General features: G+C 48.9%; 1 protein-coding gene across 1 annotated transcript; it reads left to right on the top strand.

Annotated features, from left to right (window-relative positions):
• Positions 1 to 4,062: 4,062 nt before the first annotated feature.
• On the top strand, positions 4,063 to 11,538 carry LOC113930492 (cancer/testis antigen 47A-like). Its single transcript, XM_035725428.1, has 4 exons — positions 4,063 to 4,109; positions 7,777 to 8,960; positions 9,721 to 9,859; positions 10,920 to 11,538. Exons 1-3 carry the CDS (start codon positions 4,063 to 4,065, stop codon positions 9,816 to 9,818), a joined length of 1,329 nt encoding a protein of 442 aa, XP_035581321.1. The 3' UTR covers positions 9,819 to 9,859; positions 10,920 to 11,538.
• Positions 11,539 to 15,337: the final 3,799 nt, after the last annotated feature.

Here is a 15,337-nt window from a genome sequence, read left to right as displayed (position 1 = left end):
TGTGGAGGAAAGGGAAGACTCGTGCACTGCTGGTGGGAATGCCAAGTGGTGTGGCCACTCTGGAAAACAGTATGGAGGCTCCTCAGAAAGTTAAAAATACAACCACCATGTGATCCCAGCCGTCCTACTTCTGGGTATATATTTGGAGTAAGTAAAATCACTATCTCAAAGAGATTCTTCAACCCCCATGGTCATTGCAGCATGAATCACAATAACCAAGACATGAAAATAAACCTAAGTGTCCATCGATGGATGAATGGATAAAGAAAATGTGGAATATACAATAGAATGTTATTTAGCCATAAAAAATAAGGAAATGCTGCCATTAGCGACAACATGAATGGGCCATGAGGGCATTATGCTAAATGAAATAAGTCAGACAGAGAAAGACAAATGCTCTATGCTCTCACCTATATGTGGGCTCTAAAAAAGCCGAACTCGGAAACAGAGTAGAATGGTGGTTACCAGGGGCTGGGGGTGGGGTGGGGAAATGGGGAAATGTTGATCAAAAGATTCAAACTTTCAGTTCTAAGATGAGTAAGTCTCGGGGCTGCAACGTTCAGCTTGGTGACTGAGGTTAACAGTACGCCTTATATACTTGAAAGTTGCTGAGAGTGGATCTTAAACATTCTCAGCAGAAAAAGTGGTCGTGATGTGACACGTTGGAAGTGTTGACTAATCTTGTTAGTTAACATAAGTGAATGTAATCATTTCCCAATACATACGCATGTCCAACCATCCCATGATAGACCCTGAATTTGCCCGATGTTCTATTTTGATTGTATCTCAATGAAGTTGGGGAAAAAGAGGTCAAGAAAATGGTGGCTGAGCTTTGTGGGGGTGGGTGAAGAGAGGTGAGGGAAGCTCTAGGTAGGTGTCCTTTTATTGTGAACCTGGAAGGACAAGGGAGACACCAGGACTATAGCTTTCCTGAAGACACTGGCTAGCCAACCCTCCTGGAATGAGATCTGAGGTCAGAGTTGCCAAACAAACACGCAAACACAAAATGACAGCAGCAAAACCCCAAAACCCCAAAACCGGGTTTGTCTTCTCTGACTGGCACAGCCCAGTCTCTACTCCAAAACACAGTCACACCTCTCCACCCAGTGGCAATCTCTAGATAGTGCACTCAGACTGAACCGGAGCCTAAAAGCGGAGGGTGTGTGTGTGTGTGTGTGTGTGTGTGTGTGTGTGTGTGTGTGTGTGTGTGTGTGTGTGGCTATGGTTTGTTTTTGTTTTTGTTTTTGTCTTGGGGGGAAACTTCATTTCTTTTTTTTAATTAACATATAATGTATTATTTGTTTCAGAGGTACAGATCTGTGATTGAACAGTCTTGCACAATTCACAGCGCTCACCATAGCACATACCCTCCCCAGTGTCCATCACCCAGCCACCCCCTCCCTCCCATCCCCCTACCACTCCAGCAACCCTCAGTTTGTTTTATATGCACTCTCTCCTCAGGACCTTCCTTCTGTCTCATAACTGCCACCTCTCAGTGGGTGATTGTGTATCAGGTGCTGGAGACACGCTACTGTGCACGACGAAGGCCCATCCTGTTCTCACGGAGCTTACAGTGGGAAAGACAGACGAGCAAATCTACCCTTTCAGATGGTGATGAGCTCTATGAAGGAAAGAGATCTACTGCTGTGTAGAGAGTGACTGAGGTCAAAGCAGGCCTCCTGGAGGGGATGACATTGGAGCTGAGACTTGGAGAAGGAGGAGTCAGCTATGGGAAGAGTTGACGCAGGCCCTCTGGACACCCCTACAGTGCCTTTGTGCTCAAAGGACAATGGACTGCCCTCCGAATACACAGAGCCCTGCTGACTCGTGCCAAGTGCTCATTGGCACTTTGGGGCCGAGAGAGAATGTTCTTTCCCATGGACAGTTACAGCCCCACACCTGGGCACGCAGCTCTGACAGCAGATGGTGGGCTCCAACTCAGCCCACCGTCCGCCTCAGCGGGATGCCCTTGTGTGCAGAGCAAGCCGCAGAAGCTTGCATGGGAGTCCGGGGTTGGGATGCTGCCGTGGCCGACTTCAAGCGGATGGAACTGCGTGTGCAGGAAAGCGCATCGCGCGTTCTGGAAACTTCAAGACCAATGGCAGGCAGAGGCCACATCACACAGGGCCTCCCAGGGTTGAAGAAGTGGTTTGTATCTCATTTAATCCATGAGAGGCCAGTGAAGGTTTTTAAGCAGAAGGAGTGAAAGAATCTGTGTTTTATATATATATATATATATATATATATATATATATATATATATATTTAAGATTTTGTTTATTTATTTGACAGAGAGAGACACAGTGAGAGAGGGAACACAAGCAGGGGGAGCGGGAGAGGGAGAAGCAGACTCCCTGCTCTGCGGGACTCGATCCCAGGACCCTGGGATCATGACCCGAGCCGAAGGTAGACACTTAACGACTGAGCCACCCAGGCGCCCCATATATATTTTTTAAATAATATATAAAAGTATATAAAACAATATATTAAAATATATTTATATATATTTTAAAATATATTTATATATATTTTCATAAGTATATATGTTTATATATTTTATATATATATATATATTTAAATCACACTGGTTGCCGTGCAGAGGATCTACTGGAAGGAACAAGACCCCTCTGGTACCAGCAACCCTAATTCCATCTACAACCTGAATTCTCCTTTGCCATGTAACCTCATAGAGTCCCAGGGTCCCAGGGTTGAGGAGGACGCAGCCATCTTGGCCTGGCCAGTATTCTGCCTACCACAGAGTGGTTATGACAAAAGTCAGTGGATGAACTCTAAGCTGGGTAAGGAGGCAAAGGAAGAAAATGGTAGGCAGATGAAGAGGGGGAAACTGGTAGGTAAAATGGATTGAAGAAGTGTCTGATGGGACTGCAAAACTGTAGCGCTAGAGTACAAATTGTTTCAATAGCAGTTTCCAGTGATTGAAAAAAAAAAAGGCAAGTGTAGGCTCTGATCATAGAGATGAATATGTGATGTAAGGTTGTAGGGAAGGAAGTCATGGAAGTGAAAGTCCAGGGTGAGAAACAGGTGGTCCATGTGGATGTTAAGATCACCCGAATGACTTGCGAGCTTCTGGTTAGGGAGGACAACGGAGTCTGGGAGGGGAAGACGGAAACCCCACGAGCTAGGTGAGCCTGGGAGGGAAGAAGAGCCTTCGGCGGTGCCACCTCACCCAGGACCAGGAAGGATGGAGAGCTGACGATCCACCCCACTCCCAGGCGCTGGGCTCCAGTCCCCGGCCTGTGCGGTGACCCTCCTGGGTCGGCAAGGTCCAGTCCCGAGAGGCCGGCCCTCCTGAAGGTCCCCTTGTCTCCCCTGGCTTCCGCCAGCAGCAGGAGGGGGGACTGGGCTCCAGGTCCTTTACCCGAGGGCTTTAGGCTCCTGCAGGGGGACGGCACCCCCTGGAGTTTGCACCCCTGGAAAGGCTCAGGAAGATGACTGAGGCCCTAGACACTGTCCCAAGGACCTCTGGACCACATGCTTGTCGTGAAGAGAGTCTCAGTGTCACTAGGAGGAGACCCTCCCTCAGTTTTGCTTCAGGTTATTTCCTGAAGGCGCAGCTTTTTCCTTTCTCCACTGTTCGCTGGTGCTAATTAGTTCTCCCTCCCAAATACTTGGAGCCAACTCAAACCATTGGGGGAGACGGCTTGCTGCGCCGGGGGTGGGGCGGGGAGAGGACCATCTCTTCCAGGGTTCTCCTCACTCCTGTCATTTCATAGCTATAGTTTCTCCTTGACAGCCGCTCACTCCATGGCATCCTTAGGGCCCTGTCCCTCCTCCCTGAGCAAAGAAGAGGCTCCGGGTGCACACTTCTTTCCCAGAGTCTTCATGATTGACAGCAGTCATCATCTCGTGTTTCAACCCTGCTGATCAGTGAAGGAGGCAACTGGAGAGGATATGACTGAGTAAATACAGTCTTGGCAAATCTATGTGAACGCTGACACTGCGTGCAGCTGGGAGAGCTTGGCTTCCAGAGATCTTAACTCCCTCCCCCACCCCCCAGAAGGGCACAGGAGTGCTGGTGGGGGAGGCCCTAGGATGGGGACCATGGACAGTTCTGCCATCTTTGGGTTGCACGGGTCAAACAAGAACAGGTACACATGACAGTTCCAATGAGACACGGCACTGATACATTGGAAGGTACCCAATAAATGTGGTAGATGTGTAAATGCGTGACCTCATGAATACAGCTGATGGGTTTAGGTAGGAGGTGAAGAGTGTGGGAGGCAGCATGCTAGGGGAGAGCGGAAGGGAATGGTGGCACAAAGAGGGATATGTGCTTATATAGGAAGTAAAAGACTTTCTTAGTAATAATTATTAGTAGTAATAATTAATTAGTAGTAGTAGTAGTTAGGGCCTCAATCTGCTTTCCAGGCCTATCTGCCTCTCTGCCCATGCTGGAGCCATTTAATTCCCTGGACAGGTACACACACACACACACACACACACACACACACACACCCCTCTTGTACTATTCATGCTGTTTCCTGTACCTGCAGCGACCTCCCTCCCTAGTCCTCCCTCGCCGTGCTTCATTACTAGGTAAACTAAGGATCCTTCAGAATCCAGGTGAGATGCCTCCTCTTGAGCACCTTCTCAGGCACCGATCCCCTCCCCTCCCCCCCGCCACCTAATCATTCTCTCTCCCGTACTCCCATAGCACTTTGCGTTCCTCCCTGTTTCAGCACTTGCCACCTGTGTTCATCTAGACCATGAACTAGGGCAAGCCCTGAGTCTGAGGCATCCGTGAACGGGGACTCACTAGCATAACTCCAGGCATACAGTAGGTCCTCCAATACATGCTTGGTGAATGATTGAATGACTAGGGCCTGCGGTTTATGTCCTGGAGCTTCTTGAGTCATCAGATGTTTTTAATATGGCTAAGTTGTCCTTTATTTGAGGAGTCAATGCTGAGTTGGTGGTGGGTTTTGTTTTTTGTTTTTTGGGGGGTTTTTTGCATTGTGCTTCTGGGACTCTCTTCATGTATGGGTTTTGTGAAGGGCAGAGTGCATTGGACAGGATTGTTCTTAACACGTCTATAGAACTATTGTGAGGTTTCTCATCTCTGATCATAAGAGGTAGAGAAATTTTCTGATGAGTTGGATGCAGTGAAGCGTTGTGCTCACTCATGAATAAGGTGCTTACCCGATGGCTAAACTTATTGACAATAAAATGACAAAAAGAAAAGGCAAAAATCACTATATAAAGGCCAGCATATCCCTCATGCTTTTCTACCAATAGTGGACATGTATTACTAAGTATTTTGACAGTGGTTTGTCTGAGTTCCTTAAATGTCTTCGGGTTAGCTGTTCCGTGTCCACTGCATGCTGAGTGGCACAGAGAATGGACTCTGATGGTGTTAAGCCATGTAGCAGTTTATTGTTAAATTGGGGTCAGGGGTAAGGGACTTGGAGGTAACCTGGACGCAGAATGGAAGCCCACTTTTCATTGTATGGACTGAAGCACTGTTTTAGCATCAAAGCCTATACTCGCACTACTGTCCCTTGTGTGTGATTTAGCCCCCAGTGACTCAGCTCTGAAATGGCTAGTCACAGTAATCTCCAATCATTTCATAGCCATCGTTTTTTAATGACAACTTCCTAATGAGCTCATCTTTGGGAGGCCCAGTGGCAGAGCTATGGGCTTTTCTCGAGAGATTTGAGAGATGTAGCCAGCCAGAGAGCATTATTTACTTTGGGGGAGCTTTGAGTCTCAAGACCTGGCCGAGACTGTCTGGGGAGTACTTGCACTAACAAACCTTGTCAAAAATGTCATACTTGCCATCCCAGGAATTTAGCAATAACAGCCTCTCAGTCCTGAGCAGAGCAGGACTGAGAGGCTGGAGACTGTTGAGTTTAAAGTGACTGAAGACAATAATAAAAATAAATAAATACAATAAGTAAAGTGACTGAAGAATTAGTATCTATGGACAGTCGGCAGGGAACTACTCTGGGGAGAATATTTTTGAAGAAAAAACCCTGAGGATACCCCGAAGTGGAATCTGCTATGATGTGTTACAACTGATGGTAAAAATATGTGTGGAGCAGGAAAAGGGTTAGCGAACAAGTATTCAAAAACTTGTGAAAATATAAGGTCTTTAACTCTAATGGTCATTCATGATGTTGTTTATCAGCAGTTACGTTGAAGATGCTTGAATATCTCGTGCGTTCCTAAATCAATGGGGAACTTCATTCACTCTCGTGAATTTAACCACTGCAGTTCTGGGAACCTCTGTCAGAAATGGAAGCTGGATATCCTGACTTGCACTATCATACAGCAATTCGATGGCTTCACAGTAGTAAATGGATGTGTGAGTGTGTGTGAGTGTGTGTGATTTTTTTTTTGAGCTCGAGGTGGAGACTGAATTATTTTTGATTGAGAAAAATCTCCTGCAACTGTTATTATTGAACACTGGATGTTTTTGGAAATTAGCTTTTGTTGTGGATTTGGTAATATTTCTTAATGAATTCAAACTAAAACTACAAGGCAAGCAGTGCTTATATACAAAACTTATACTGTGGCAAAGTCATTTCAATGACAACTAACATTGTTTGAATCAAAGTAATGTCAGGCTGCTTTATATACTTTCCATGCTGTCAAAAGTTAAAGTAAGCGAGATCTCTATTCTCACACAGATTTGCCATGGATATGTATCCAAGCTCAGACCATAGTTCCAGCAGCTTTTTTCAGACCGCTGTGCAAGTACAAAGGAAATTTTCATATTTCAAAACCACTTAACTGTGCAGTTGAAGAGCTTCCCCAAAAACTTCGAATGGAAGTGATTAATCTGCAATGTAATGACATGATAAAAGCAAATATCAAAAGAAGACTCTAATGGAATTCTATAGATGTCTTCCAAGTGATGAATAGGCTCAATGAAAATCATATGTTTGGGGATTGATATCAGTATTTAGAAGTACTGACCTAATGGGTTGACATCGATATTTGCCAATATCTCTGAAAAGACATTTGCAAAGATGAACTATGGAAAACCTCATTAGAGATCAACGGATGAACATATGCAATCAATTTTGATGAGAGAGAACACTGTGAATCCCAATTAAAATGTTATTCTCCCGAAAGAATCCATTCTTCTCATTAATAGGCCTTTATTATAAAAAAAAAACTGTATGCAATTATTATTATATTTTTAGTTTCAACAATCAAATATTTGTGGAAATTTGTTTTCTGGGGCGCCTGGGTGGCTCAGTCGTTAAGCATCTGCCTTCAGCTCAGGTCAGGGTCCCAGGGTCCTGGGATCGAGCCCCGCCTCGGGCTCCCCGCTCAGCGTGAAGCCTGCTTCTCCCTCTCCCGCTCCCCCTGCTTGTGTTCCCTCTCTGGCTGTGTCTCTGTCAAATAAATAAAACGTTTAAAAAAATTTTTGTTTTCTCTCTTTTTATATAAGTACCTACGTGATGGTCTCATCTTTACCTCTGAGCTTCCCCAAACCCAAATGTTCACTCTCTGTTCCCAACGTAGGTGGTGGATGTATTGGACCACTATACTTTTTCAGACACTGGTAAAATTAAAGGGACAGGAGTCGTGTGGACCTGAGAGTCGTGGAGGACCCTCAGGCCTCGAAGAACAGGGAGGTAACCACGAGCAACCCTAGAACCTAAGGGCCTTGGTCACTCATTGGAGGCTGAGCATGTCAATCCTTGCTTCTCGACAAATGAGCCTGGAGGTCCAGCAGCGGGCCGCGGCCCATTGTTGAAGCTTCTGTCCCCGCCCCCAGTCACGGTTCTAGGGGGACCTTTGTAGTCCTGTCCACTGTCACCTGAGCGGAGGGCTGGGTGGGCCGCTGGTGACATCCACCCCCTTCCCTTCCCGTCGCGGGCCTCCTCAGGCACCGCCACAGACTGTCCTCCCCTCCGTGGCCGGCTCCTCGGCCGCCCAGTCCACCTCGCGTCGGGCCCCGCTGCCCACGGCCTCCAGTCTGCGGCAGCCCCCTCGGGGGCCACCATCTTTGCCGTTGGCGTCGCCTCGGCCTGGTCGCCGCCCCAGCGAGGTATTGCTCAGTGCCATGTCCGCCTCCGGGGATACAGGCGGGGCCCCGGGTGGCCAGGAGAGCCCCGTGCGCGTGGCGGGGGCGTGGGCCCCGGAGGCCGGAGGCGGCATCGGGGTGGCCGTCGAGTCTGGGCTCCCCCGGATGGAGGTGGTCGAAGTGGCGGGGCCCGTGGGAGGCCTCGGGGAGTTGCTGGTGGCCCTCGAGTCCGGGCCCCCTGGAATAGAGGTGGCCCTCGAGCCTGGGCCCCCCCAAATGGAGGTGGCCGTCGACTCCGGGCCCCCTCGAATGGAGGTGGCCCTCGAGACCGGGAGCCCCGGAACGGAGGCGGCCCTCGAGTCTGGGCCCCCCCAAATGGAGGTGGCCGTCGAGTCTGGGCCCCCTCGAATGGAGGTGGCCCTCGAGTCCGGGCCCCTCCCCCGAATGGAGGTGGCCCTCGAGTCTGGGCTCCCCCGGACTGAGGTGGTCGAAGTGGCGGGGCCCGTGGGAGGCCTCGGGGACGCTGCGCTGGCTCTGGGTCTGGCCCGCGGCCGGGAGGGCGGGAGCGCCGCGGCCGAGGAGGACGACTCGGACTTCGGGCCGGCGGAGGAGGGTGGGGCAGAGCAGCCGCAGGAGGGCCTGGACAACCTGGTGGACGCCCACCAGTTCCCCATGGTGGGTTTCCGCTTCATGTTCCTGGAACTGGTGCACTCGCTGCTGCGCCGCGTCTACTACAACGACCACATCCTCGTGCGGCCCCCTGGCGGCCGCCTGACGCTCCGGCCCCGGGCCTGGCCGCCCCGCGGCCCCCGCGGGCACCCCGCGCCCCCCGCCGCCCCGCCGGCGCGGGCAGCACCGGCCATGGCCCGCGAGTCCGAGGGCTCGTCCGAGGAGGAGGCCGCCTGGGAGACGGCGGAGGAGCCCGACCAGGAGCCTGAGGAGGTCCGGGCGACCACCAAGGGTGAGGAGGGCCGGGCACGCCCGGGGGGCGGGGGCTGCGGGCGGCCCGGGCACCGAAGCCGGGGTCGGGCTTCCCCCAAACCCAAGGCCGAGGGCCCAAGCGGGAGCCCCACGCCCTAGGGACCTACGACTTTGAGAAGGAGGCGTGAGACCCCCTGGCAGCCTCGGCTGAGACGGCTGAGCGCCGCGGGACAGCGCGGGAGCCGCAGGCGGCTGTCCGCGCAGGGGGCCGGGGCCTGAAGGACTAGAGCGAGCCAACGGCACACCTCGTTTCTGTGCGGGGCTTTTAAAACTGTCAAGAGTCTCCAAAAGTTCGTCCCCGATCATTAGGAACTGACCCGCGAGCGCCTGGTACAAGTGAAATATTCAGGGGTTGAGGAGCTAACGAGCTTCACCATAGAATGTGTCGTTGCGGCACAACATCTTTGCGAGAAATCTCTGACAAAAACTTACGGAAGGCAGCAGACCCTGATGATTCTGATCCCTTCTTCTCAGAAGGGCCCGAAATAGCAGCACAGGGTGGCAGGGTGACTGACTGTTAAGAATGTCACCGTGAGAGTAAGTGATCAAGCGGCAGAACGGTGAGGGCCATGGAGGGGTCGTATCAACCTATGGGAAGCTTCCCACCTCTCCTTTTCCGAGTTCCTTCGATCCTCCTGCTTGTCCTCTGGGTAGAGTACTGGGTGTCACTATTCATCACGCATCGGGATGGTTTTCCCTGTGAATGTCTGCTCCAAAGTCTGTATCATTCTTTACCAAAGGAACAACTAAATATCAGTATGAGAAGTCTGGGGCCCACGACTCTGAAAGGGACGAAGGAAAAGACAAGTTCAACAAAAAACAAGAAGGACCCGACTAAAAAGCATCTGCCCCAACAGAGAACAGGCCCAGAAAATCCAGGTATCGGTACAGCTTTGCACATCACCCCCCGCCCCATTCCTGGCATTTACCTGTTACTGACAGTCTTATTTCTTTTTTTCAATTCTCCCAGTAAATTAAGCGTGTTTAAAATTAGTCTAAAAATTCAGTTTTACCTGCTTAGAACATTAATAGAATACTCACGTACCTAGTAATAGAAAGTACAGTATATTCTGAAATATATTTCATGGTTGCTCATTCGTTCTTGTGAGGTCTTTTGTCCTCTACCTGGAAGACTACTAACAAGTGGTAATTTGTATCAGCAACTGAGACCAATGTTTGTTTAGAGAACGGTTAGCAGAAGCAGCAGTGAAAGTGGCTGGGCTGTGCACTAGTTGGACATTCATTACTGGGCCATGGAAATGTACCCCCTTGTACTTACTAGGAGAGACAATGCCTTTGCGAAGGTGATTACATACAAAGAGCAAAAAGTCAAGAATTTCAAGGAGGACCACACTTAATGATTAATACCTAAGTATTCAGGTGTAGATTTTTGTATTTTATGTGACAGTCCAAGGAAACTTAGTCATAGTATGGTTATGACTTATCACTGAATTGGCAATTAAGTCTTGAGGTGTATCTTGTCTTTGAATGTATTGAAATGATTAACATTTTTTTTTTTTTTTGCATTTTCACAGCTGTGTATTTCATAATCACAGCCTCATTCTTGTATGGTAGATAGGGAGACCGAGGGTCTGGGAGAGTAAGGGAGTATCATCTGTGGAATGAGCAGAGGATTTTAAGGTGAAGGGATTTCCGTAAATTCCAGAATGGCCTCTCAAGGTGGGGTGGGGGAAGCATTTACGGAGTTAGGCAAGAGGGAGACAAGGTCGGTATGATCACAGAATTGAAGCCATGGGTTGCCCGAGCACCCTATACACAAGGGCACAGGTGACAAGAGGAGAGTGTGCTGTCCTCCACTTGCTGAGATCCAGCACACAAAGGCAGCACATGTACACAGGGCTGTTTTCACAGGTTTAGAAAGTCACTGGTGCTGGTTAATGCTGCCTAACTGCTCATTTTCTCTCATTTCATCCCGCAGTTGGCACATAAGAAAGAAGATGAAGAAAGAAGAAAGAATGTGTTGTTCATTATTTTTAGGTTTTTCATTTTTTAGAAGCCCACGGGAATTTCATTAACACCGATGTCATTCCAAACTGCATCACGCAAAAAGTGATATCCAATGAAATACGACTCTTCTCTTACGTTTGACAGATATATTTGACAGCATTTGTTCTAGTTAAAACTAAGTTTGTTTTAAATTAATACACTGGAATGTAGGCAGATTTTACTTAGTTAAATTATCTTGACTCAAATCTCTCTTTTTCCTCTTTGTTTTGGCCCACCGTACCTTCACTGAAAGGTATCACTTTCCACACCATTTGGTGAGCCTATTTTAAATTAGTTTATTACAGCCCCAAATAAAATAAAATGTCAAGTTTAAAACACTTTTTGTAAGGAGAGAGATGTAAGTCAGGTCTTTAGAGCTACACTGTCCACGACATTAGTAACTACACCCACACGTGGCTATGAAATATGGCTAGTCTAATTTGATATGTGCTGTTAAGTATACAAATGTCACATTAACTCACTGATTATTTCATATGGATTACATGTTGAAACGATAATATATTGAGCTAAAATATACTATTAAAACTAATTTTGCCCATTTCGTTTTACTCTTTTTAAAAGATTTTATTTATTTACTTGACGGGGAGGGGTGAGAAGAAGAGGGAGAGGGACAAGCGGACTCTGTGCTAAGCGCAGAGTCCGACGTGGGGCTCAGTCCCATGACCCTGAGATCATGACCTGAGCCAAAAGCAAGAGTCAGATGCTTAACTGCCTGAGCCACCCAGGCACCCCTCTTTTTACTTTTTAATGTGGCTACTAGAAAACTTAAAATTACACATGTGACTTGCATTATATGTCTATTAGACAGTGCTGCTCTAGAGTATGGTTTTTTTTTAAGATTTTATTTATTTATTTGAGAAAGAGAGAAAGTCCGAGCAGGGGGTGGGGGGGGGTGTTTTGGGTTTTTTTTTTTAAAGATTTTATTTATTTATCTGAGAGAGAGAAAAAGCCCGAGCAGGGGGAAGGGCAGAGGGAAGGGCAGAGGGAGAAGCAGGCTCCCCACTAAGCAGGGAGCCAATGCGGGGCTCAATCCCAGCACCCCGAGATCATGACCTGAGCCAAAGGCAGACGCTTAACCTACTGAGCCACCCAGGCGCCCTACAACATGGTTTTGAAGGAAACCTCCTGCATGGCTTAGCTGGCCTGGAGGCCAGATGGTGCTGCTGAGCCTGGGCCCAGACACTGCTTTAGAGCAGTGGTTGGTTCTCGAAGTTTGGTCCCCACAACAGCATCATCAGCATCACTCAGGAATTCTTAGGCTCTATCCAAGACCTACTGAATCAGAAACTCTGAGGATAAGCCCAGCACTCTTGTGTTTGAACAAGCCCTTCAGGGGATGCTGATGCAGCTCAGGTCTCAGAAGCGCTGGTTAAGAGCCACAGGGGAGGGCGCCTGGGTGGCTCAGTTGGTTAAACGACTGCCTTCGGCTCAGGTCATGATCCTGGAGTCCCGGGATCGAGTCCCACATCGGGCTCCCTGCTCAGCGGGGAGTCTGCTTCTCCCTCTGACCCTCTTCCGCCTCGTGCTCTCTATCCCTCATTCTCTCTCTCTCAAATAAATAAATAAAATCTTAAAAAAAAAAAAAAAAGAGCCACAGGGGAAAAAGCTGAGACTCACCTGTGGTAGAAGCAGCCTTCATTCACTGGCTTGGGGCTTGCAGGTAAACTGGACAGGACGGCAAGCGCTGGCCTGGGGAGGAGACCAGAACTCACAGGGGGCTGAGACACAGAGTGGCTCAGAGGGGGTGATGGCAGCAGAAAGCAGCATAAGGGAAAGAGCTGCTTCCAGAAGGATGCAAACACGATACCCTGTGTATGAAGTCTAAAAAACATGCAAAATGATCACCACGTATTGACTGCAGATACAGATGTCTGGGGTAAAAACTTGCGCAGGAGAGATGCATACAAATGCAGAGTGTGTGACAGCATGCGCGGGGAAAGGTAAATAACTCAGTCAGGATGGGGGCTACTTCTTGGGGAAACAAAGGGAGGGGAATCCCACCGGGGAGGGCTCCGCAGTGGCTTCAGCTGTATTTGTAATGTTACGTTTCTTAAGCTGGGTGGTGGGTACACAGACTTTGATAGAGTATTCTATCCTGTGGAGATCTGAAATATTTCACGATAATGAAAATAAAAGAAGAAAGGGAGAGAATGTACTAAAGTTCTGGAATCTGTTTCAGGAAAAAGAAAAGATAAGGTCATACTTGACCCGAACAGAGGATCAGAGAAGGGGAAGGGCCCAGGGGTTTGAGACAAGAGGGCGTCATTTCTGCATTTCGTTAAGGTTTCCTGGGTGCCCCCTTGGTGGCATGAGACACCTTCTCTCACGTCCTGTGCTAACACAGCTCCGTTTCTCACACATATAGTCTACCATACGTGTACCCCCTACTCCACCACCACCGATCCCCGGGCTGACCTTGAAGGGTTTTATCTTTCTTTCCCAAAGCCCTAATTAGGTGTAATTCATGTCTGCTAAAATGAAGTACACGTCACACTCCCACAACTCCGTGTTTGGTCACCAACCAGTGTTGACATTTTAAAATGTATTATCACGTAATATTCCTTATGGCTAGAAGCACATGGTGAAATAGAAGGCAGAGGGCTCTTTGTCACCATTATTTAAACTGAAAGAGCAGGCCGAGGTAGTGTGATTTGAGGGCCTTCGAACTGGTTCCGGTTAATGTTTACGCCGTGGGAGCTGTTGTAGACTTATTGCTTTAAGACCCAAGCCTGGGTGGCTCAGTTGGTTAAGCGACTGCCTTCGGCTCAGGTCATGATCCTGGAGTCCCGGGATCGAGTCCCACATCGGGCTTCCTGCTCAGCGGGGAGTCTGCTTCTCCCTCTGACCCTCTTCCCTCTCGTGCTATCTCTCATTCTCTCTCTCTCTCAAATAAATAAATAAAATCTTTAAAAAAAAAAAAAAAAAAAAGACCCAAGCCAGAGGGACCGGTGTCCTGAGCGCCTGCTGTCGAGGCCCCACTTTGGTCCTCCTCTGGCCACGCCTCTCCCTACAGGACCGGGAGTCCCGTCCACGGGAACGAGGAGTGTGCCCCTGCTTGCCCACCCTCCAGGTCCCTGGCCCCCCCGGAACCGTCCCAAGCCCGTTGCCAGGGCCTGCGTGCTCCTCTTAGAGCTGACCTCGCGAGGGCTGACACGGCACTGCCGGTGTGCGTGCCCCCAGGCCTCAGGGGGAGGGGGTCGTGTGCCTGAAACAGGGGTGGGGCCTGGTCTAGGAGACGGGTTGGGGGGCAGCTCTTCCTACATCATCGGAGCAGGACTTAGAGGAGTCTGAGAATTCTAAATCCTTTCAGGTCATTATGAAGGTACATGTGTTGTGGAAGGAGATAAATCATTCAATAAAACAGGCTGATTTAAACATTTCAAGTATACAGCTAGATGGTATGTGGATCCCCAACTGAACACTTTTTCTGACCCCTGCAAATGTTACAAATGTTACAGGAAGTCCAGGTTCAATACCTGGTCTATCACCCCTTTCCCCTCTTTGCCCCACGTTACACTTTGTTACCTGTGCATAGTGGGGCCCCTTGCTTCTGAAAGTACTTGTTCTAATAGCCCACTTGCTGGAAGACTTGGATCTAGTCCCTAGCCCAGGCTGGAGTACAACCACCAACCACCTCACCCTCCCTCTACTCACCCCCCAACTGCAGTACCCTCCCCTCCCACTGGCCCCTTCCTTTGCTCTCCAAGTGTTTATACACAACACTTCTCTTTAATACCGCTTCTTCCCCATACAAATACCCACCTGCAGGCCGTCAGCTCGGTCAGGCGCACCTGTGTGTAGGCCCTTTGTCTTCTGCACAATCTCTTTTTTTTTTAAATTATCTTTTTTATTATTATGTTCAGTTAGCCAGCATATAGTACATCACTAGTTTTTGATGTAGTGTTCAGTGATTCATTAGTTGCGTATGACACCCAGTGCTCATCACCACACGTGCCCTCCTTAATACCCATCCCCCGGTCACCCCATCCCCCCACCCCCTCCCCTCTGAAACCGTCAGTTTGGTTCCCCGAGTCCAGAGTCTCTCAGGGTTTGTCTCCCTCACTGATTTCTTCCCCTCCAGTTTTCCCTCCCTTCCCCTGTGGTCCTCCGCACTATTATTTATGTTCCACGTATGAGTGAAACCATATGATAACTGTCTTTCTCGGCTTGACTTATTTCACTCAGCATAATCCCCCCCAGTTCCAACCATGTCGATGCGAATGGTGGGTATTCATCTCTTAACGTCTTGCTTCTCTGACAACCCTCAGGTCTGAGTTATCAATATCTTATTAGACTTCCCTCCCCATGTGACAAAGACAGACTGCAGAA

This window comes from Zalophus californianus, chromosome X, assembly GCF_009762305.2.
Source record: "Zalophus californianus isolate mZalCal1 chromosome X, mZalCal1.pri.v2, whole genome shotgun sequence".
NCBI lineage: Eukaryota > Metazoa > Chordata > Mammalia > Carnivora > Otariidae > Zalophus > Zalophus californianus.
Note: the sequence above shows the minus strand (reverse complement) of the source record. Positions and strands in the feature narration are given on the sequence as shown.